The sequence below is a fragment of the Dermacentor andersoni genome, chromosome 7 (genome assembly GCF_023375885.2).
Source record: "Dermacentor andersoni chromosome 7, qqDerAnde1_hic_scaffold, whole genome shotgun sequence".
Taxonomy (NCBI): domain Eukaryota; kingdom Metazoa; phylum Arthropoda; class Arachnida; order Ixodida; family Ixodidae; genus Dermacentor; species Dermacentor andersoni.
In genome coordinates this window covers 176591158-176616602 of record NC_092820.1, presented here as the reverse complement: position 1 = coordinate 176616602, position 25445 = coordinate 176591158, and the positions used below count along the sequence as shown (strand labels likewise).

At 45.0% G+C, this 25445-nt stretch overlaps 1 protein-coding gene across 1 annotated transcript in view; it reads left to right on the top strand.

Moving 5' to 3' along the window:
• GEFmeso (Guanine nucleotide exchange factor in mesoderm) overlaps positions 1-25445 on the top strand; it is a 197977-nt gene that overhangs the window by 32667 nt on the left and 139865 nt on the right. The window contains exon 8 of the mRNA XM_055071604.2: positions 12402-12494. Coding sequence (XP_054927579.2) covers positions 12402-12494 — 93 coding nt within the window. The remainder of the gene's footprint in view (positions 1-12401; positions 12495-25445) is intronic.

The following is a 25445-nucleotide window of genomic DNA, read 5'->3' as shown; positions in this document are numbered from 1 at the left end:
TTACAATAAATTTCTGTACAGGTTGTGGAACTTATACTGAAGCCTTAAAGGGCCCCTGAAACACTTTTTGAGCATAGTAAGAAAGCATTGCCAATCTGTACAACAGGCTGCTGCGAACATGTGAGCCAAATATTATTGCATTGCATGCAGCCGGCAATTGTCGAAACAAGTGTCAAAACCAGCAAATAATTGCTTGCTCTCTTGATGGTGCAGTGTCGCAAGCAGCTTAACCCAACAATTTGCTGATATTGAGATTGCGGGAACATTCCCAGTAATATATAATTGCTAATATTGAATTTAAAAAATTGACAGTCCCTTTAGCATACGCTAAGGAGGCTTCCTTGCTTTTTCCTTTCTTTCTCTCTTTCCTTCTTTCTTTCTTTCCCTTGGCTTCTTTCCTGTGTAGCTACCAGTGCGCTAGTGGAGACAAAAAGAGAGGCAGGTATTGATGTGATTCTTCACTTATGCTTGAAGGATTCTAAAAATTTATGTGCCATGGTATTTGTGAAACAACGTCCTCTAATAGTGAGGTCATTCTATCATTAGTTGAAAAAGTGTTTCAGAGCCTTTTTAAAATAAGAGAAACAATTATAAAGTCTTACTGTATTTACTTGAATGTAATGCAAGGGTCTACTTTCCAGTCACGCGGGACAACAAAAAAATTGAATGTAACGGGAAAAGAATAGAAGAAATGATACCTTTATTCAAGAAATCATGATTAGGAAACAAGTTCTCATAACTTATTGTCTTTGTCTGAAGTGGAGACAGCTTTCCTTGGATGGTATTCTTGGGTAATCCCTGTTGGAGAATTTCAGTTTCACAAAATTTTATCTAACTTGGCACTGAAAACATCCCTGACTACTGTTTTTTGCACTGTCCCAAGCTTGTTACCAGTGCCAAGAGCACTATCGGCGGTATACTTAGAGGGGTTCAGTGCCAGGACAAGCAGAGTCTCCCGAAAGCAAAACTATCGCCGGGTAAGTGATCGCACGAGATCATGTCATCTTCGAGCTTGTTTGAGATTAAGTACTTCTTAAGAGGCAGCACAAGCATTTCATTCGGGGATAGTACCAGGCCACTAGGTCCCCAGAGCCCTTCCAACTGGCCTCACATTTAAAGAGGGCCTCCCGCTGGTCCTATCATTCACCGCGAATCGTTGACGCTGGGCTGCCTCCTCTGTTTCCCTCCTCTGTGGCCGTCCAAATCGCTTGTCTCTCGAAACGGGCGTCATATCGAATGTACTAAGTCAGCATAACGAAACGAATAAGCGGAGTCGAAGCGCGAGAAACCACAGGGTACTGCAGCACTATAACTATAACACGAGTCAGAAATACAGTGGAAATGGCATCGATTCCAACAAAAATCAAGTTTTGACTTCAGTGAACTTGTCTATGAATTGGATCGAGACCTAAAGGTACAGGCTGCCACCATAACGCTAAATACCATGGAATTTAGGATATGTGTTTTTAAATTGTGAATTTTGCCATTATTTGAATGTAACGCGAGGGACAAGTTCAAGTAATGAAAATAATGAAAAAAGTAATGTTACAATCGGGTAAATATGGATATTTAGCGTCATCCTACAGGCTCCCTGTTGATGCCAGCCTTTCTGTAATTCCTCATCTGATTATGTCACAAAGCAAACTTTCATTCTCTGAAGCCTCCTAGTGTGCTATCATGCCAGAACGAAATATGAGAGAGCGTGTGGCTTTTAGTACATGCTCTATCGCGTAACCGTGACTGCAGTGAATTGCTGCACATGCTCAGTTGCAGGTTTCATTGCTTCATGTCCTGCTGTACTGTTCTTCACTATTACCCTGCTTAACAGCATTTCATGAACTTGCCATTGTACTGCTGTAAGGCTCTAGCTTCATACAAGGGGCGACCCAAAGTACGCGAACTTTTGTTTTGACGTCTCTTGAGGGCGTACTTTCATGTTCCGCCTCTATGTGTAGCAAGCTCTATCAGTGCCTTGACAGAAGCCGTCATAGAAGCAAGCTGTTTTTCACATCGCTTTGTTTTGAAGTGGTTAAACACGAAACGCTTGTGAAACAGTCATGTGCAATCATAAGGAGCAGTGTGTTGGCATCAGATTTTGTTTTCTTTTAGGAAGGAAGTCACTGATGATTATGACACTCCCTAATGTGAAATTTGAGTGCAGCTCAATACGTTAATAAAGGGTGGCAAATTAATTGGGTAGATGTCTGTCTTTTTCTCTTTATTAATTGCTCTCTCCACCTTGCAGGTTTCCACAGAACTATTACGTCAGCTCCATATGTATTTTCATTAAGTGACGTATTGGCTGGTGCAGACAATCTGTGTCATACGGCACGTTGCAAATGGAGCGAAGTGTGGTGCGATTTCTCGCTAATCGGGAGACCATGAGAGGCACCACGTTGGCGACGTGTGGGTGTGATTCACAGCAGCCACTGCAGACACACCTCTGCTCATGCAGTGCTTTGTTTCGACATATGGTATCAGTAGACTCGCTCACCACATGCCATCGGTGAACAGACTACGGCGTGCTACTCTGGCGCCATATTGTAGTGGTTGACACCGCAGATCCTACCTTGCGTGGCATTACGCTTTTCTTCTCATGCTTGTACCATACCTTATTCCTCTGCTTTCCTCCTCGCGCTTTCTTCGCTATCGCCGTCATTCCCCACTGTGCCCTGCGTTGGCTCTTTCATCGTTCACTGTGCTCGTTCACTCGGTTACGAGGGACGCCGATGCTTGCCGCAGGTACAGGTGCCTATGAGCTGCGCTCTAAAACGTTCACGGAAACTCATGGTATGCTTCAAAAAGTCTTCAATGAACAAGCGTTGTGACGTACTCAAGTATTTGACAGGTAAATTCAAGGATGGCAGAATGTGCATTGAAGATGAACTAAGTTCAGGTTGCCCTTCAACCATCAGATGGACTAAAATGTTGGTTTGATTAATGAACTGATAAACCAAGATCACCAAATGATTATCGATTAGTTATCAGAGAACACAGGCATTATTAGTTAGAGTGCATCCCAAGGAGTTATGACTAAGGAATCGCAAATGAGGCTAATTGCAGTGAAATTTGTGCCCAGACTGCCTCACAGGGTGACAGAAGCAAAGACAATTGTCAGTGACTGAAGACTTGGAAAGTAAAATCACTGCAGACCCAGATTTTCTGTTGAAAGTGATAACAGTAGATGAGAGTTGGTACCACAGCTACAGCCCAGAAACCAAGTAGGCTTCAAGTCGGTAGAATCCCCACGGATCACTGTGACCCAAAAAGGCAAGACAAATTCAGTCAAATGTCAAAACAATGCTGATTACCTTTTCTGATGTCCAGATTGTCCATCGTGAGTTTGTCCAAGCTGGCCAGACAGTTAATGAATAGTTCTTTACCCAGGGATTCTAGGGCGTCTGTGAGAGGACATACGAAGGAAGTGGCTGGATCTGTGGTGGAGTGGAGAGTTGTGCCTTCATTATGACAATGTCCCCGCACACACTGCACTGAGTGTGTGTCAGTATCTGGCATCGCAGCGATGGACAATCATTTCTGACCCGCTTTATTCCCCAGTCCCGACACCCTGCACCCTTTGTTTTATTTCCCAGGATTAAAAAAAGCTTGAAGGGGCAGCGTTGTGATCATGTACAGGCTTTAAGGTAAAGGTATCGCTGCCGCCATCTTTCGTGTAGTTCAGATTCTCCCATCAGGCGACGCCAATCAGTCATGTTTTGAAGAAGGGAAGAAAATCTGCTTCATGTCACTTCGTGGGCTCTGGAGCAATTTGCACACTTCAAAGTTTCAGCCGCACAGGATTTTACCTGATGAATACCACCACATCTTTGGCACTATGCAGGATTCCTACACGCAGCCTTCACGTGGCCCAGTTGAAACACTTGTGACACTGTAACGGTCGTGGTGCATATGGTTGTACTGAATGCCTCCCATAGAGTCGAACCCGTTTACATCGAATTATTCTATATATCAAACTATTTCTGGGCACGGTATAGTTACAATGAGTATATATAGCAAAAATTATGTTTACATCGAACAAAAATAGCAGCGACTCCCGATATATCGAACGTCGAGCGGCGGAAAAGTGCCCCCAGAAGTTGGCTTTCCCTCGCGGTTGTGGGGAAACCCGATGGCTCGGCTCCATCTAACCGCTCTCCCTACCGTGACCGCGCTGCTTCGGATGAGCCGTTGACGCCCCCCTGCAAAAAATTATCCTGGCCCGCCCGCAGCGCTTGCTCAGACAGCCAATCAGAGGCTCTTGTGCCCTCTTCATGCAAAATGGCGAAAGTGCGAGTTGTCTCGGTGCTTTTCTTGTCCATCATGTTGTCCATTGTGTGTGTGCCTTGTGGGCCTTCCCCCGCAGTGTGGCCGTGATGAAGCAGCAGAATTTGCCTTTTGTCGTGAAGCTTGAAATCGTAAATCGGGTCGAACGCGGTGAGAAGTCGGATGTGTCCCCGCAGCGTGAATGATTCCGAGGAACTCTCAGGACGATCTTGAAGAATAAGGGGGAAATTGGGGCTAAAGCGGCCAAACTCTCGCCCTGGTGCCCATGGCGCCCGACACGTTGCACGGCCATGTACGAGTGGTACATCCGAAATTGCTTTAGCTGTGCCGGCTTCCGCGTGCTCAATGTTGACTGTAAATTCTGGTGAATGTGACGCAGCCGTTGCCGGTGTTGCCGAAGCTTGGAGCGAGCTGTCAGAATTTCCAGAAGCCGTTGACGAATCAATAGTAGACGAGTTTGTGAGCGCAAATGATAGTATCGCGGCCACGGGAGAGCCCGAAAACGAAGGCTACATGGACTGACATCGTACCGAGCACAAGTGAAAGTGGGCACAATGAGTAAATCAATGACGGTCCTTTGCCTACATCCTCTGAAATGATTGGTGCGCTCGCACTAGTCCGGTGCTTCTGCGCGAATGCGGAAGGTTGCGGCCTCAGCTGCTCCTGACTCCTTAGACAATGTGGAGAAGTGCGTGCGTCGCAGGCAGTGAAATTGCCTAAGCAGAAAGAAATGCAGGACTATTTCATGCGAAACTGAGCTAGTTTCATCAATAAAGTGATCTTATAAATGGTATGTGCTTTTATGACATCCAATTATTCAGCAGGCTTATATTGAATTATGCTCTATATCGAACTGATCGGCGTTTTCTTGCGAGTTCGATATAGCCGTGTTCGACTGTACACTACTTTAATCGATGCTGGCAAAGAGTCTGACTCGAAGACCAACTTGATGCACCGAGAGCAGCCAAATCAGTGGATGTCAAGGATTCACACTGTCAATGATAGTAGAGACCGCAGGTCTTCATCCTTGGTGTCAGTGTCCAAGTCTGACACAACATCAGTGCACGTGTCCTTCCTGTACGCTAGAAATGAGCGAACAGGAATGTTGCCGAGCACTTCAATAGCTTTCGAAGCCTCCAATCCTGCATGAGAACTCACGTCCACTGTCAGAATATTCTTCGAAGCATTAATGCGGACCTCTCTCACATGTCCTGAAGCTATACAATTGCAACATTCTGTCGGCAATTGCATGTTCAACGAATTCATATTCGTTCCTACTGTAGTTGGGGTGTAGCTAGCAAATAAGACCTATTCGCCACATCTGCTTTAATGGGTACAATCACAGCCTGTTGACATCCTGCGAAGCTTGCGCTTCAAGTGGCACGATTGGACTAGCCTGTAATCACTGTCCGAGTCCATCTCTGCTGCTGTTGAGCTGTCAGATGAGTTGGGAAGCCTATAATCCGTGATGTCACGATTTCCGAAGGGTTGGGCTACCGCCATAGGACTCGCCTTGTCAGGAGTGCACGAAGGTTCTCCGTCCCCAATCCCGGAGGACCATAGAGTTTCATATTAGTATACCTAGAGGGAAATCTGGCGCTACGATCGTTCAACCATCATGGGAATGATGGGAAGTACAGGTTTCGGATTGGCAATGTGTTGACTGGCGAACTAGTCTACAAGTATCTTTTTGGCAGTTTTGGTTTCGCTCCAAGCGCAATTGCTATAACCTGCACTGGGACAGTGCAAGGCAAAGCTCTCTGCCTTTGTTATGTTGCTCGAAGTGGCGATAGCGCGCTGGGCCAGCAGCTGGGACGATGTTTGTGTCGCGGTGTGGTGTCGAAGCCATGACGAGAGAGCGACGGCATCGTAAATGTTGAAAGAACATGTTTTGAGCGTTTGGACCTTGGTTTGTTAAGTGTGTTAGGTTGGCACTGTAGCGTTACGTGCTTTATGAAACTTAAGAATAGGAAAAAGAAGGCACTACTGATACAAGACAGTTGTACTTTTAATGGCTTGACAATCAAATTTTATTGAGGGCTTCATTATGCATTGCTCATTTATGTGCTCATTGAAATGCATGTTTTAGGACTTTGAGAACACAAACTTACTTGTGGTAGGAAAGGTTGCTGCTTCTTGGCTGTAGTCTAGTGTCGCAAAATGGGTAAGTGCAAAGCCACGCCGTAACACTTCGGAAGCGGTACGTCAATATAACATATGATGAAGCATACTCGTAGGAGCCCACTAGCGTTCTAGCTAGCACTGCAGCTGATGTGCTTAAAAGTACTTGAGGACGCAGCCTTTCGAAAGAGCGAGAGAGTTCGCAAGTACCTGTCATCTGCAAGAAAAGTCTCGCATTTGCAGCGAGCAGGCATCGTAGCAAACAACACTTTTAGCATTCCGCTCAAGGGCGCAACACTTACTCAGAATACAACATTTTTATTTCCATAAATACTTGATGAGTATTTTTATATAATTACATGCGCGGTTGTTATTGCTGTTGCAAAAATAAATAAATAATTATTCTCTGGCGTTAAATTGGGAACAGAATCGCACAAGAATGCATACCCTTATGTGTCCTGGTGATAAACCATAGTAAACCGTGCTTCCATCTCAAAGTCATACAAAGTTTATGTAGTGTGTTGTACATAATATAACACACTGCAGAAATAAAATTAGATTTTACGCGATAATATTTGAATATAACTTTGTTTACTGCGCCGCAAGCAAACGCAACTAGTCTAAAGGTCGAAGTCAATCCGAAGCCTGTACTTCCCATCATTCCCATGTAGGTTTAGGCAACGCTCATGAGAACCCCCGTAGACACTAGCGCCACATTTCCCTTTAGGGTATTTATTTAGAAACTCTATGCGGAGGACGATGTCTTCGGTGAAGCTCCTGATAGCTAGAAGTTGCACAACTTCAAAGAACCACAGAACAAGAATGTTCGTTCCACACTTCTTCATCTTTTGCCAATGACAAACTTTCTCGATGAAGTCACTGCGCAAACTGTCATTTTTTCTTTTTACTTAGTTGCTCTGTTGTAGAGTTCTTTTTTGCTCTATACTAACACCTCTCCTTAGCCTTTACCCTCGCCCCTCCTCCTCTGCTGACCGCTGTTCAGGTGTCAGCAGACTGCTAGATAGCTACTGCGGTCAGTAGCAATTTTCTTCCCTTCATTTTCCGTTATTTATCTATCTGTTTATAGGCGCAAAGCTCTGTTTATCATTTCAATCCTAAAACCTTCGTTTAGCGGGCCTGTACTTTAGAGAATGCTGGAAAAAAAAAGTAGATGCTAGGAAAAAAAAGAAACAAAGCTAGTTGGCGATCAACATCGCTTCTGTCCATTTCAGTCTCAATCTTTCTGTATTATTACAGCTAGTGTTGTGTTACGCTGGGGCAGTGAGCACTGCAGTCAGTAGGCCATCTACTGAGACGGTTTTCGGAGCACTCACTTGACAGCCACATCAAAAAGCGGCAGTGACGAACCACTTACCACCATCAATCAGTGGCATCGACCATTTTACACATAGAAAGCTTCAACTGAGCCACTGTTGAAAGCAGCAGCAATGCAAAGGCCACCACGCGCAGCAACAAAATGACAATGGTGCTTGGCACAACTCATCCCGAAAAGAAGGGAGGCGGGAGGCATTTTTCTCAACTACAGCAGATCTCCTGTTGTAGCATCGCAACAGGCACCAACCAGAGCTTGCTGCAATGCTGCATGTTGCTAAAAAATGCCTGTGAGATTTATTATTTATTGGAAATTTTTTGTTTCAAGCACTGCTTAGTAAAACTCATGAGTGCTAGTAATTACAAGACGTTGTATGACTCTACTAATGTGCAGCACTTGCTGTGAATTAGCATGTACATGAAAAAAGGATTGCAGAAGATTACGCATTTGGGCTGGTTGGTTCATGATTACAAGCAGTAAAAACAGCGCTAAACAACAGGACAAGAAGAGGGACACAGACAACAGCGTCTTTATTCTTTCAGTCAGCATATATATACTCCGCCGCTATCTCAAGGCACAGAATCAACAGAATTCAGTATGCGCAGGGAAAAAAAGTGCAATTAATGCGATAGGAAGGCAATCTCCTTAGGAAGGAGAGAAATATAGAGAAGGCCTACACATGCTTCGCCGCTAACATGAATGTGGAAAGCTTCGGAAATGAAACGTGCACGTTCATCGCGGTATTTTTGAAAATGTAATGTGATCTTGTAATGAAAAATACCGCTGTGATTGCGCACGTCTCATTTCCGAAGCTTTCCACATTCATGTTAGCGGCGAAGCATGTGTAAGCCTTCTCTATATTTCTCTCCTTCCTAAGGAGATTGCCTTCTTATCGCATTAATTGCACTTTTCTCCCCTGCGCATGCTGAATTCTATTGATTCTGTGCCTTGAGATAGCAGCGGAGTACTATATAGATATTATGACTGGAAGAATGAAGACACTTGGTTGTTAGTCAGCACAGCTCTCTGTGTCCCTCTCCTCTTCCTGTTGTGTAGCGCTGTTTTTACTGCTCGAAAAAAGAATGTTAGTTTGCACGGACCTGGCCAGCAGAAAAATTAGCCAAATTCACTACTTCCTTGTAGATTCCTTAATCAGCATAAGACAATTTTCTCTTCATATAATCGTAGAAAAGGGCTTGCTGCTTGATTATTGAAAATTTAAGACTTTCAGCTTCAGTAGTTTTGCATATTCTTTGCCAATGTACGTCCAAGTATAACCATAAATTGCCAATTTGAAGTAATAACTTATGAACTGTTCATCAGAGCTCAAAACAACTTCACATAGATGATAACTGGACTGTAGCCTAGAAAACCACTAAATATTGTTATTCTGCATTGTAAAGGAAAAAAAAAATGCATTCATAAGCTTTTATTGTTTTGCCCATTTTTATTAGCTCCTATATAAATTTCTAATTTCTTTACACGCAATATCTCTTCATAGAAACCTTGTATAACATTTCATGTAAAGGTACAGCAAACTTCATCTTTTTATGTGTACAGTTTTGCCGGAAGCGCAGTACAAAGGAGGCTAGCAAAGAACGCTGTTTTTTGCTCACACTGTTTTGATTGCCATCCGGTAAGGCTTCAGGCTAGGTGATAATACTAGGTATCATTGTAAAGCACAGAAAGTAAGCTTTGGACATCTGTCCAATAAGTGCAGAAAGCACAGTGTGTCCGCAAACAAAGGCTAAAATGCGGAGTTCATGTCACTGGAGTGGGACCGCCAGCTTAAAAGCAAGCTTCACAGGTGACCCTCAACAACATTACAAATCAAGAGTTCCTAGGGTGCCTCAAACAGTGGGAAAAACGAATTGACAAGTGCATTTCAGCTTAAGGAGACAACTTTGAAGGCAACTAATTTGTTTTTCTCTTAAAATTAATAAAAATGTTTATTACAAAAAAGTTTGGTTATTCTTGGGCCCCCCCTCATTCATTGCTTTTCTGTGGATACATGTGGAGACACATATCTTCTAGCAGCAACGTCAGAAAAGGCCATTTCCTTCCCGCAAAAAGTGTGCAAAAGTAGATGCTTGCAGGATCTTTGCTGGCAAGCTCACAACATGTTAATAAGCCAAGCGATGCCTGGGGAATATGAGAACACTGGCTTAGTTCTACCGTACAGTCTAATACAGTTTAACCTCGATGTAACTGAGTCGGTAAAACCGACAATTTGTTTCGTTCTATCGAAATTTTGTTCTGTAAAATTCGACCCTTTATGCAAATAAGTACAGTCGCCGATCGATTTTTCTTACATAGAAGGGGCCGCAAAATATTTCGAATTATCAGGTAATCGAGAAAGAGATTAAACTTTTATTCTGAGCAAGCACAGTCTGTGCCCTAGGTGGGCGGCTTCCTTATTCCAGGCAGCTGCGGGCCATGGTCATCTCTTGTGCCCATTAGATGAGGCTGCACTGTCTCTTATCGTTGGGGTCTGCTAACTTAGCCTCCTACTGCTTTTTGGTTAGTGTTTGGATGTCTACGGTGCCATTTTTTCTGACACATCCCCATATCATATGGCATAGGGTGTCTGAGACATTACAGTACGTGCAGAAGTATGAATGCTTAGTAGCTGAGATTTAGTGCAATACGATACCGTGCGATCGAAAAATGAAAACTTGAATGCAAAAAAAAAAAAAAAAAAAAGTAGGGGGATTTGAGAGTTAGCAATGAAAAATACGTTTTCCTGCCGTGTTGTCGATATCTTTGCATCGGTGGTATGGATTAAGTGAAGCCATCCATGTTTTCACATCCACTCCCCTTCCACAGCAAGTAGCGTCGCTTGCAGTGGTGATGGCTGGTGGTGAAAGGCTGACCGTCATTCACGCCCTTGTGGAGTGTCACGAAGCAGAAATCGAGAGGAAAAAGCACATTTCTTTAGCATATCGGCAACATATTCCGTTGCACCCCGGACAGCTTCTTGGCACCACCCCATTATTAGACAACAAATCACCCACTTACCTGTCGAAAACGGAACTTGGAGAGAGTGCGATGAAAGGGGAAAGAAACATGCAGTATTTATTCACTTCGCACGACAAAAGTGTTATTTTCGTTTGATGCCGTGGCGGCCTAGCACGACGACGACAGCAGCCTCAAACTTACTGAAGTTGCGTGCTAGCTTCTTTTCAGCCAGCCCCGTCTCGGCAAACACTCGCATGGCAGATTCCTTGTTGGCGTTACGTATTCTCCGTGCACGTGAGCAGTAGTGCTGCAGAAGTCCCAGAGGCGCCTTTTTCATTGCTGGGTGCCGGAGTTTGGAATACTTTTCATTTGGAATAGAGTTACATTATCGGGCCCCTGTTCTTGTCGCGACGATTGCATTCATGAGGCTGACGTAACGCGCAGCTTATGCTACTGTCGGGCCTGAATCGCCTGTGCTGTCGCTTTCTGTGTCGTCCTCATCACTGTTGTTAGTTGACACTTCTGCAACAACACAGGCATTGTTGCCCGTGTTGACATGGATGGCTTCACTTAATCCATACCACCGATGCAAAGATATCGACAACACGGCAGGAAACTGTATTTTTCAATTTAACTCTCAAATCCCCCTAAAATTTTTTTTTTTTTTTTTTGCACTCAAGTTTTTATTTTTCGATTGCACGATATCGTATTGCACTAAATCTCAGCTAATAAGTCGAACCTCGTAGACGACATGTCTTCGCGGTCGCAGCAGCGCTGCCGAGCAACTTCTTCGCATTCCAAATGCCACACGCTGTAGTCAACAGCAGATCCCTGTTGCGTGCCAGCACTGACTTCTTCGTGTCATGTTCGATAGCATGGACGATGTCTAATTTTTCTTCTATGCTGAGCACCCGGTGTCTTTTTAATCCGAGCTTTGGAACGACGCGAGTCCTCGCTTGCACAACGCCATAACGCTCTCTGGCACGGTGTTGAAATGATGTTGATGTTGATGTGGCTTCACGTGCAAACGCACAGGGTGCTTGGAGGCTGTTCCGATCTCTGAGGCTTGTTGTTCTGCCGGGCCCGCCCGGTGGACATGGCACACCGCCGTGTTTGCGCAACGAAAAGTTGATACGCTACATTTTAACCGATGCCTACGCAATAAGGTGGTATGGTTTATGCGGATACAAAACACATTATGTTCAATGGCCGCTGAGTCGGGGATTTGACTTTACTACCTTTAAAACGAAACTACTGTTTAAACGGGTACGGTTTAACGAGGTTTTACTGTATTGAAATTGTGTATAAACATACTTTGTTATATTGAGGTTCTAAATAAATGGTGTTCTATGGACAAGAAGTTATGAAAAAGTAAATACTTTATTATATTAAGAACTTCATTATATGGAAGTTTGTTATATAAAGTTTAACTGTATGTACTCGTTGAAGTTGCAACTGCAAAGCATCAAGTTTAGATTTTGTTTTTTATTTCAGCAATCTCAATGGTAAGTTGTACAAACGATGCTAAGAAAGCCAGGTGTATCACATATAAAACTTTTCTATTGCTTCGTGATGCTTTTTGTGTTCAGGGGTGGCATGGTGTCAGAAATACAGGTTAGGCAGGGGGCTCTATTAATCTGGGCTTTTCTTTTATTTCTTTGTTTGCAAATGGGACAGAAGACACATTTGTTGCAATCTTGTGCAGGCTCGCCAGACCTCACTTCATCACAGCTTGCCACTGGGATCCTACTTGCTCAAGCCTGTACAGAGGATTCTCAAGTACCATCTGCTTCTTCAGGTGAGCATTATTTGGGCTGAACAGACTAGGTTGAACAGGCTCAGCTGACTTTACAAAGTGCATATTTCATAGTACTGGTGATATTACATTCTCCTGTGGTAAAAATCTGGTCTAATGCTAAGGCAGCATTGCTTATAGGGGAAATATTGTGTGCTTTGCAATTTAGCCGATACATTGCATTTAAAGAACAAATAAATGTTCCCTCTTTTCTCAGCTTAGCAAAAGTTTGTTAATTTGAATTTCATGGGGACACCCACGAAAGCGATAAAAAAGGGCCATATTTTTGAGGAAAGGAGTGGGAGCATCTCTGGAAGCATCACCTTTTATTTACGAAAGAAACTTGTGACCTGTAGTAGTAGTATGCTTTGTTTAAAATGCAGTGGCACCAGAAACATAGTATTAACACACCACCGGACGGCGCAATCAAAGGGTAATACTATGGGTAAGCGTATATATTGAATTGGGTATAGATATAAAGTTAAATGGGGCCGTGTTCACTATTTGGAAGATATTGCCTGTACAACCAGTATTGTGGAAAATTAGGCTTAGCCTCACTAAGTCGTCTTTCATCCTGTCGGTGATCGTATTCTTTGTCACTCTCATGACACTGTCACATAGCCCTCTGCGGCGAAAGCGCCTACCCAGCGTCTGCTAGATGGTGGCCGTATGGTGCGGCTTGAGACGACCCAAGTGGATGACATCAGATGACGTGGACGACGGAGCAGCATTGGCTGGAACTATTTCATAAGTGACATCACAGAGTTGTCGGACAACGTGGTAAGGACCAGAGTACCAGGAGAGTTCCGATATGCCCACATACTGTGAAGGAGTCCAAAGGAGGATGAGGTCGCTGGCAGAGAACTGGACGTTATGATGATGGTTGTCGTAAAGAGACTTCTGTCTTGCCTACGACTCGGAAAGGTGACGGTTGGCAATGCGGCATGCCTTGGCGGCTGTAGCTATGGTGTTGCGAGCGTACTCAGATGGGAACTCGATAGCAGTTGACAGGAGTGTGTCGAAAGGCAATGTCAGGTGACGTCCGAAGAGGAAATAGAATGTGGGGGTAGAGAGCGGTGTCGTGATGTGATGAGTTGTATGCGAACGTCACAAATTGGAAGGGGGCATCCCAGTCACGATGATCTGAGGAGACGTACATCGAGAGCATATCTGTAAGCGTTCAGTTCAGGCGTTCAGTGAGGACGTTCCTTTGAGGGTGGTATGCTGTCGTTAATTTGGATTTTGTGGCGCAAAAGCAAAGTAGATCTTCGATAACGCTAGATAAAAAGTAGTGGCCCCTGTCTGTGAGGAGCTGGCGAGGAACTCCGTGGTGTAAGGTGACATCTTTCAGGAGAAAGTCTGCAACATCGTTAGTGCAAGTGGTCTGGATGGCTCGTGTGATGGCATAGCGGGTTGAATGATCCGTTGCAATGGCAATCCACTTATTTCCAGCTCTGAAGGTAGGGAAAGGGCCCAAGAGGTCGAGGCCAACATGATAAAACAGTTCGGTGGGTATATCAATTGGCTGGAGGGTTCCACCCGGAAGCAAAGCAGGCTTCTTACGACGTTGGCACGGTTCGCAAGCAGCGACATAATGTTGCAATGTATGTTACAGCCCAGGCCTGAAAAAGTGTTGCCGACGTATGCTCTGGAAACACCCAGGTGGCCAGCAGTGGAGACATCATGGACTTGTGTGAGCCTGGAGATGAGAGGGAATGACTATCCGCTGTTCGTGTTCTTCTGGTCGCATATTTCGGTGGTATAAGATGCCATCCAGGATGAAGAACATGTGAAGTGAAGGGTCTGACATCTCAGAATGAAGGTGGCTGATGAGGTTGCGCAGGGATGTATCACGTTCTTGCTCCTCGGTAATGCGGCGGAAGGCATGAATATTCAGCAGATGCATCATTGGAGTCTGGTGCATCGACGGTGCGCTGAGATAAGCAATCACCATTCTGTCCTGGTGGAGCCTACAAGACTTGTACACCACTGTGAAGGTGAATTCTTGAAGGTGCAGTGCCTAGCGACATAGGCGACCCTTGGGATTTTTGTGTCAAAAGCCAACAGAGTGTGATGGTCCGTGGTAACAGTGAAAGGTTAGCCGTATAGTACGGCTGGAATTTGCTCACTGCCCGTACCTCACGCTCTGTAATGGAGTAATTGCGTTCAGCATGTGAAAGCAGGTGACTTACATATGCAATAACTCTGTCATACTCATGTTGACACTGAACTAAAACAATGCCGATTCTATAGCCACTAGCATCTCTACGGACTTCTGTTGGGGCAGATGGGTCGAAGTGAGTGAGAATTCGTGGAGTAGTATGCAAGGTGATAAGGCATTTGAAGGTAGCAGCTTGGCCAGGATCCCATGAATAGGGGGGGCCATTCTTGAGAAGGTCAGTCAGAGGCCGAACAATGTCTGACAAATCGACAGAAATAAGAGCACAAGCCTACAAAGCTGCAAACATCTTTGGTACAGGTCAGTACAGGAAAATCGAGAACAGCACGAACTTTTGTGGGATTGGGGCGGACGCCAGATCAGTCGACGAGATTGAAAGTGTGCAGTGAAGACTTTGCAAGGTACAGCGTCATTGTTGGTGAGCTCGATGGGTACTTTGTACATGCTGCCAACGAGCTGTACAAGGGCGCAAGGTTCCATCGGCGAGTTCAACGGGGAGGCAAGTCAGCTGATGCGTTCTTGAACATGGTGAAGCACTCTAATTATTCTTTTTGGAATGTAGAAGAGCAGTGTGTCTGCGGCCGTTTTATCGTGGGCCTTCGAGATGCAATGCTATCAGGCAAGCTCTGCTACAATCCGAAGTATACATTAGAGAAAGCACTCATTTATCTTCACCAGGCTGAAGACTGTCCTATGTAAGAGGCATGCGGCGCAGAAAGGAAGAAGAGGACGATGTGCACGTATCGGGCCAAATGGCACAAGCCCTCGACGCGCATGACCCGAGTTGTGATCGAGGGAGAAGCGGCGCCGAGCTGGGATTATCGATGTGGCTCTGGGCCAAGAAGGTTGTGGCGTCAGCATCGGACTGGCAACGGGAACCATGGAGGTGTAGGTCAAGTTCGTGTCGCTGCTGGTCCAGGGTGTGGCTGTCGACCTCGGAAACGTTCGAGTGAGGCTCCTTGGACTTGCTGCAGCCTCTCATGGCAGTGCCGGGAACTCCAGGAAGGATCCCCCTTCAGAGGCAGACCAGCACGTATGATAGTCCCCGGGGTATCTCGTCGGCACTCAAAGAAGTAGTGGCAGAACCCGGAGTTAGGCTTAACTGGTGAGGCCGGGGTGCCACGTCACCGACAGAATTCGGGGCACCGGCATCAGAGACGGACGAGTTGACTAGCCACCAACAAGGTAGCAACGTTTACGGAGTCTGCGAGAACACAGACTATGATGAAGACCTGACGCGCTTTGGACTCGGGAAATATGTGCGATGACAAAAGTCAGTAAGAACGGTCCTTTCTAGTAGCGTTGCCGCCATAGGCTAGGGTGGCTGGACTTTCACGTAGCAAACGCCAAGGACTAATGTACCGCTAATAAGGACATGTTTAGTGATTATTAAGTAGGTTGCATAAGTGTTAGTATTTCTTCATTGTGTTTTACTTTGAGTTTGGGGTAGAGTGTAATTAAAATCTGTTTGCGGTGCTGCTCTGCGTCTCCCAACCTCATCTCTCGTAACATCCGCACGCCCCCGGGATCGGTGACACACGACAAAAACGCAAAAAAAGATTGGGCAAATTTTTCAGCATGCTCACAGTGGCAATAGGGCATACCAAAGTGATGAATATTGATGCGACAGACGTCATGCAGAACCACCCACAGCATCAAACACATAACACAACTTCCATACGTGCAAGCAGTGCAAGTACGTCTTCACTTTGTGGATTTTGCGGATGGTCTTCTGATCCATGCTCCGAATGTCCTGCATGTTGTGCAAACTGCAACAAATACAGAAAGAAGGGTCATTTCAAAGCAGGTTGCCGTTCGGGCAAAAATTATTGCCTGTGGAATTGAGTGCAGTTGGTTTGCGCAGCAACCAAGTCCAGGAATTAGGGACATCGCCGAGCAGCACCTCTAGTGGCTGCCCCTGAAAACATGTGCGTTTTCTATGGGGAAGCATCATTTTTCCTGAATAACTCATCCTAGAGGCCATCTTCCAAAAATGTCTAGAAAAAATAGGTACTATGTGCTTAGCCTGACATCTCATGCAAGCAGTACCATTATTTACGACCAAAAACCCATTCCAAATTCCATGCGAAGTTCGAAGTATGGTTGTCTGTAGAAATGTTCAAATTTTGGAGGCCTTTTGGCCAGCTAGACGGGATTTGGGATGAGACTATTGCCTTGATTCCTATATTTCCAGGGATCTAATGAGTTCACTGACTCAGGTTTCAGCTGCTTGCAGCAGCAGCTCTTGAAATGGAAAAATTTTTTTTCCAAAATCACAGTTTTCATAACAAGGTCGCGGAACTCAGCATGGTAGATGTATGAACTTCGCTTTGCCTGCAGCAGCACATCAAAGCAGTAGTTGAGCATTCTGAACGACCCCATTTTGAAACTACTGATACCGCGAGTGCAAGTTGACAGGTTCGAGGCCAGCTGCATCTCTCATTTTTTTTATCACTTTGTTGCTGCTTAGTTTTGCAGCTTTCTGCCTGATGGCATGTTAAGGTCATTTAGTTATGGTTCTTATTTTGTTTCTTTCCATCTGCACCAAATTTTTCATGCAAAAATATACAGGGTGTCTACCAACCGGGAAAACCGGGAAAACTGGGAATTCTCAGGGATGTTCAGTAGTCTGGAAAAAGTCTGGGAAAACTCAGGGAATTTGTGCCTCTATAAGGGAAAATTAGCTGTGATTTTATTGAAAGAGTCGCAAGTCGCAGTAATGCCAGCCCGAGTAACAGACAGGAATCGTAATGAATCGTCTTTGATGGCCTGTCGTCTTCTGGAGGAGTTGCCAGTGCACAGTCGACGACCGACTTTCCGGTTTCCCGATAATTTGGACGGCTTCGAGGCACCGCCACGTACCCCATAGAGTCAATGTATCACAACGTCGGAAATTACGGACGCAAGAACTCTTCGCCGTCCCATTTCCCGGATGTTTTGCCGTGACCGCAGGTCCAAAATGGCCTTAATCAAAGCCACCACCGCTGCCATTTTGATTACCTTGCTGCCTCGAACCGGCGCTCTTGCACGCAGACCCGCTGGCAGCCACAGCTACCACTTTGGCAACGCTAGGCCTAGTTACTTTGACGTTCGCTATGAAGCTTCTTGCCGTTGGTTGCCGTGTTTTTATTGAAAGAATTCGTTGCTGTCAGCTGTGGCACGGACTCCGCCTTTTTGGTCCTTGCGATTGGCTTAGAAGCTTGGAAAGCACAGTGCGTTGCATAATGCCGGTTCCCGAAAGTCAGCTTCGCCTCCATACAGAAATGTTACTTGGTGAAGCATGTGTGCGAGTATTGCAATGAAGCATAACAAGCATGGGGAGGGACTATTTCCACGGGACACAGTATGTATTCCTTAAATATACACGCTTGCACCCGGTATTTACTGTCACAGTACGAGCACCGATATGCCTAATATGTGTACCGACAGGCCTTCAGAGTGTTTTAGAATGTGTCTGTGGCAGTTTAAGCCCTTAAAGGCAGTAAATGACATGCATTTATTTTTTTCAACTGGCCGATTTTTCGGATGTTTTCATGGCCCCTAGAGAGTTTGAAAAATCGGACGCAGACTGTGCAACTGACCAAGAAGATGCTTCAAATGGTCCATGGGGCAAACGAGTGGCGGAAGGAGGACAAAAACAGAAAGGACCTATGCATTGATGAATGAACGGGAAAGGGAGTGTGCCGCCGCTTCTTTCAAGGAGCTTGAGCTCAAAAAACAAAGTGTTGTCTGACACCGAGATGCAGGTGTTCCTGATCCAGACCAAAATAAACTTTAAAGCAATGAAACGCAACACTGAGGTGTTGTGCGCGGGCTGAGAGTATGTCAGGACAGTTGAAGTCGACACACCAGCGATTGAGAGAGAATCGCACTTCTGACAAAGTTCGGACCTCATACCAACGAGCTTGCTATCAGTTGATAGAAATAGCTCATATTCGAAAATATTTGCTTCCGTATGCATCTCCTTTTTATTCGTATTTAAGAATGTCCGACTCGATTTGCAATTTTTTTCGAAAATATTTTATTTGCTGAGCATTTTACTAACCCCTCCCTTTTATTCTCTTTTTGAATAACATGAACACTCCTCTTTAGTATTCAAATTGGATTAAGTAGTCTTTAAAAATTTTTTTTTTTCATATGCTTACTAGAGAGTGACAGCATCGGGTGATATGGTTTCAGCCCGTCTTGACATGAAACATAGTTCTTCATCACTCAAGGAATTTTGCAAAGGCACTCAGGGAAAACCTGGGAAACTCGGGGAATTTGGAAATGTCAACTTGGTAGACACCCTGAATGTAGCTGTCTGGTTTCGTGAACTGCAAACATGCTTTCAAAGTTTACTTGCCTATTTAGGTATATGGCACTTTAGACAAGAAATGGAGATGACATGTTTTGAAAGTTTCATTTCTTTATTACGGTACAGATTTATGAAGATATTACTAAGAAATAATTTTTGCCTCTGGAGCTATATCATGGGAAAGGCATGTTGATTATTTACTCTAACCATTATAACATTCCATAAGTAAGCATTTAGTGATTTTTAGCCAACTGGGTGCTATTCTGATTAATATCCCTGTCATCTCCCATTTTTATTGCTCCTCCTTCGCAAGCAGCTTTACAAACATATCTTACCAACAAGTATCTTATTGTAACTCCAAGGTGAAAGCATTAGTTCTGAGGCTCCTATTTAAATAGTTGGGAAGTCAGCAATCGCTTTTCTGAGCAGCAACTGCACCAAATTTGATGCAGTTTGTTGAATTCAAAGGAAAAGTTAAAATGTGAATTGTGTTAAAAAAGTGAATTTTTTTATTTAGGCTGTTGACTTATCTACAAGAATTCATAAAAATTTCAATATTTAAAAAAATGAAACTTGAAGTATACAACTCTGTACCTCAGCAATGAAAAAAAAATTCGCTGATGATTACAACACTCCAAAATGTGAAAGTTTAGTGAAGCTCTATACGTGTTTTCATTTTCAGACATATTGAGGCAAAGAATTTGAGAGAGACGTGTAGCAGAGCTGGTGATCGGCGAAAATTTGACCTGGGGGTCAAGCATGTCAACTTTTAATTAAGGGAAAATGAGACACCCACCTTAACGTAGCTAAGTGCTACAAAGGAAATTTTTACGGGTTCCTCGAAAGAAAAGCTTTGCAGTTGAAGAAAAATTCGTCCTGGTCTGGGACGAATTTCCACAGAACTATTACGTCAAATGTGCCAGCTTTTATAAACGACTTGTCAAAGGTTCCAGTGTAATCGCTGGTGCCGTGTGTCTTCCAGAAAGTACTACACAATTCACGTCGTGTATACAATCAGATTACAGAACAATCGCAAACCATGACAATCAAAACAAGCCTGAACGAGACCAAACCAAGCTAACCACTCAAGCGTGAGCAAGAGGTGACGTGACCAGACGCTTGTACAAAACGAGCGGTCTGGTTGAGACCAGATACAAGTGCCCATTGAGCGGTCAAGCAGGTCTGCATGACACCAGTTTCCCACATGCGCATCACTGAAGGGGCCACTCTCATTGGTCTGCGCTGTTTGTGGCTCGCGCCTTTCATCTCTCGCTCTGCATTCACTCTTTCGTCTTTCGCTGTTCGTTCTCTCGGTTATGCCACCGCTTGCCACAGGAATGGCTGCCTATGAGCTGTGCTCTAAAACAGTACCACAATTCTGTAAACTGCGCCTCATGATACATCTAAGGCGGACAAAAATGACATATGTAAGGTTCTGCGTTTTTGGAGTTTACTTTTGAGCAAATTTGGAGGGTGTATTTAAGAGTAAATTTTTTTTCACTGAGTTTCAATTAACGTACAAATGCATAGCCCAAAATCTGAGTTTCTTTTGTTTCATTTATTTCTTCAAAAATTTAGGCAAGTGTTCTCCAATACACGAATGTAGTGTCAATACTAAAAAAAAAGCTTTAATGTATGTGTGATGGGTACCAGAATCATTGTCGCTGAGTAAAACTTGTAATATGTTAAAGCATACTTTCCAGTGTTTGCATGCACAACTTTAAACGAGAGGCTAGTCGTCAGCATGTATGTGCGAGAACACCATCAGCTCTTTTTAGAACTGAGGTTAAACAGCACGAATAAAACAAGGACACGAAGAAACAACTACCACAGACGAGCGCTGACTGCCAACTGGAAGTTTATTTGAAATTCTCCAGCCATTTTATACCATTTTTCAGCATAGGTATGCATACACCAGTTGCAAAAACATCTGCAAATCAGCAGCATGGTAATCTTTCATCTAAAAATTTTTCATAATAGCTTGCTTGGATTTTTGGTTCAGCAATCTCCATCATTGTAACAAGTGTCACTGCACTCCCATATTTGAAAAAAAAAATTTATAGGGAAAGGAAAAGGTAAGAGGGAAAGGGAAATAATAGAGCCTTACTACATTAGAAAGGAAGTAGTTAAATGTGTTAAAAAATATAAGCTTACTGTCAAGAGATAAAAGCTTACTGTCAGTTGCCTACAAACTATTTACTAAGGTAATCGCAAACAGAATCAGGAACACCTTAGACTTCTGCCAAGCAAAGGACCAGGCAGGATTCCGTAAAGGCTACTCAACAATAGACCATATTCACACTATCAATCAGGTGATAGAGAAATGTACAGAATATAACCAACCCTTATATATAGCTTTCATTGATTACGAGAAAGCGTTTGATTCTGTCGGAACCTCAGCAGTCATTACAGAATCAGGGTGTAGACGAGCCGTATGTAAAAATGCTAAAAGATATCTATAGCGGCTCCACAGCCACCGTAGTCCTCCATAAAGAAAGCAACAAAATCCCAATAAAGAAAGGCGTCAGGCAGGGAGATACGATATCTCCAATGCTATTCACAGCGTGTTTACAGGAGGTACTCACAGACCTGGATTGAGAACTGGGGATAAAAGTTAATGGAGTATACCTTAGTAACTTGCGATTCGCTGATGATATTGCCTTGCTTAGTAACTCAGAGGACCAATTGCAATGCATACTCACTGACCTGGAGAGGCAAAGCAGAACAGTGGGTCTAAAAATTAATCTGCAGAAAACTAAAGTAATGTTTAACAGTCTTGGAAGAGAACAGCAATTTACAATAGGTAGTGAGGCACTGGAAGTGGTAAGGGAATACATCTACTTAGGGCAGGTAGTGACAGCGGATCCGGATCATGAGACGGAAATAATCAGGAGAATAAGAATGGGCTGGGGTGCGTTTGGCAGGCATTCTCAGATCATGAACGGCAGGTGTCCATTATCCCTCAAGAGAAAAGTGTATAATAGCTGTGTCTTACCAGTACTCACCTACGGGGCAAAAACCTGGAGGCTTACGAAAAGGGTTCTACTTAAATTGAGGATGACGCAACAAGCTATGGAAAGAAGAATGATGGGTTTAACGTTAAGGGATAAGAAAAGGGCAGATTGGGTGAGGGAACAAACGCGAGTTAATGACATCTTAGTTGAAATCAAGAAAAAGAAATGGGCATGGGCAGGGCATGTAATGAGGAGGGAAGATAACCGATGGTCATTAAGGGTTACGGACTGGATTCTAAGGGAAGGGAAGTGTAGCAGGGGGCGGCAGAAAGTTAGGTAGGCGGATGAGATTAAGAAGTTTACAGGGACGACATGGCCACAATTAGTACATGACCGGGGTTGTTGGAGAAGTATGGGAGAGGCCTTTGCCCTGCAGTGGGCGTAACCAGGCTGCTGCTGCTGCTGTTGATGATGATGATGATGAGATAAATGTGTAAGCGCTCCCTCTTTTGCCTGGTCGGGAAAAGAAATAGCTTTTTTGAATGAAAGATTATGATGCTGATGATTTGCGGATGTTTTTGCGACTGGTGTACGCATGCCTATGCTGAAAAATGGTACAAAATGGCCGAAGAATTTCAAATAAGCTTCCAGTTGGCAGTCAGCGCTTGTCTGTGGTATTTGTTTCCTCGTGTCCTTGTTTTATTCGCGCTGTTTAACCTCAGTTCTAAATGTGAACTAACTAGCCCTCATCAAGATCCTACCATCGGCTCAATATTTTTCCCATCATATGCCTGATATACTGCAAAAAGTCTGCCCCAAGTCAAGTGATATTTCATTTTTCATTTCATTTATTTACTCTGAGGGCCTAGAATCAAGCATTTACATAGGGGTGATAACAACAAGAAACTTCAAAGGGGGTTATAAGCATGAAGATCAAAACACAAATAAAGAGCAGAACTGTTTTCAACATTAAGGAGATGCAGTGCATCTAGTAGTAGCATGACATAATCATTATATTATTACGATATTATCGGTAGATACCCGAGAGACGAGCTGCCGTGAGAATGACGACTCAAAAATCTCCTCACCCCAGCGTCGGCACGCGTCGTCCGCGTTGCGGATGGCGGTACTGTGCCTATCATCGGCATGTGTACGGCACGAGTCAGCATTGCCGGCCGCCACACCCCTGTCCTCTTCACCGTGATTACTCATTGCCCCCACGACCTAATTCTCGGCCTCGACTTTCTCTCCGCGCATTCTGCCCTTATTGACTGCTCTGCCAGTACCCTTCGCCTTGAGTTGCCGATTCTCGCAGAACCTTCTGACGCACCCCAGTGCCGCTTACGCCCCACCGGCTTTCTTCACCTGCCGCCAAAATCAATAGCCTTTATTGAACTGTTGTCTGTCCCACCAGTTCCTGATGGCGAGTACCTCGTCAATCCTCTGCCCGACATTCTAATAAGGTATGACGTTACAGTGCTGAACAGTATACTTAATATTACTGGGAACCGCACTCGCATGCCTGTCTGTAACTTTGGATTGGCAAAGCAAATTCTACCGCAAAGTATTTGCCTTGCCACCGTTGATTGTCTCGGCGACCAATATGTGGCAGCGTTATCGACCAATGGTTCTCGCAAGCTTAGCAGGCCCCTCGCGCCAGCCTCGGGTGCTGATCCCAATACAAAGAAAATGGTTGCGACGGACCTGTCCTCGGCGCAGGCTGAAGAGCTTTGCCAAGTATTATCGTCCTACCGAGATATTTTCGACATCGACGATCGCCCTTTAGGCCAGACGCTCGCGGTCAAGCATCGGATTCTTACTGGCGATGCTACGCCTATTCACCGACGACCGTATCGAGTTTCTGCCTAGGAACGCCGAGTAATTCAAAACGAAGTCAACAAAATACTCAACAAAAACATCATTGAGCCTTCTTCGAGTCCCTGGGCGTCACCTGTGGTGTTGGTTAAGAAGAATGACGGCACGTGGCGCTTCTGTGTAGACTACCGTCATCTGAACAACATTACTAAGAAGGACGTCTACCCGCTCCCACGTATAGACGCCCTTGACTGCCTGCACGGTTCCAGCTATTTCTCGTCTATTGATCTTCATTCGGGATACTGGCAGATTGCTGTTGACAATATGGACCGACAAAAAACCGCGTTCATCACACCTGATGGCCTATACCAATTTAAAGTAATGCCGTTTGTATTATGCAACGCCCCTGCCACCTTCGAGCGTATGATGGACTCCATGCTCCAAGGTTTCAAATGGTCCACATGCCTCTGCTACCTCGACGACGTCATCGTCTTCTCGCCCACGTTCGACACTCACCTTGAACGTCTCACAGCTATACTTGATGCATTTCGAAAGGCGAAGCTGCAACTTAACTCATGCAAATGTTGTTTTGGCCACCGGCAAATTTTCCGGTTCCAGATTTTCCGGTTCCGGAGACAGCCGCAGAGTCCGAAGTTTCGTAGGACTATGCTCGTACTTTCGTCGTCATTTTGTTCCAGATTTTGCGACAATTGCTAGACCCCTCACTAATCTTTTGAAGAAAGGCGTACAATTCTCATGGGGCGCTTCAGAAGCTGCCGCCTTCTCTCGTCTCGTCACTCTTCTAACTTCACCACCCATTCTCGCCCACTTCGACCCTGATGCCCCTACAGAATTGCGTACAGATGCCAGCGGTCATGGCGTAGGTGCCGTCTTAGCCCAACATCAGCGGGGCTAGGATAGCGTTATTGCTTATGCGAGCCACCTCCTAGCACCATCGGAGCACAACTATTCCATTACGGAACGAGAGTGCCTTGCTGTTGTCTGGGCGGTTGCGAGGTTCCGTCCTTACCTTTACGGTCGCCCTTTTTCCGTAGTCACTGACCATCTCGCTCTCTGCTGGCTTTCATCGCTAAAAGATCCTACAGGCCGGCTTGGTCGATGGGCTTTGAAGCTACAAGAATTTTCATATTCCGTGGTCTACAAGTCTCGCCGCCTGCACCAAGACACTGACAGCTTGTCGCGTTACCCTGTTGACGATCCTGACTCCTCCGATATTACCAGTGCTGCTTGCGTATTCTCTGTATCACAGCTGCTTCATTTCGCCGACGAGCAACGTCATGACACCTACATCAGAGCACTCATTGACCGTTTTGAACACTCTCCGGCCGATGCCACTCTACACCTCTTCGTCCTCAGTGACGGTACACTGTACCGTCGCAACCTTCATCCGGACGGCTCTGAGTTCCTACTTGTCATACCTAAACACCTCCGCTCAACCATTCTAGAAGAGCTTCACGACGCACCAACGGCAGGACACCTCGGCGTGTCTCGAACCTATGACCATGTACGTCGCCGCTTTTTCTGGCCGGGCCTTGCCCGTTCCGTACGACGTTACGTCGCCACTTGTGAACTTGTCAACGACGCAAGAAGCCTTCCCAGCACCCCTCTGGTTACCTGCAGCCACTCGACATCCCTGCCGAGCCCTTCCATTGTGTTGGCGTAGACCTTCTCGGCCCATTTCCGGAATC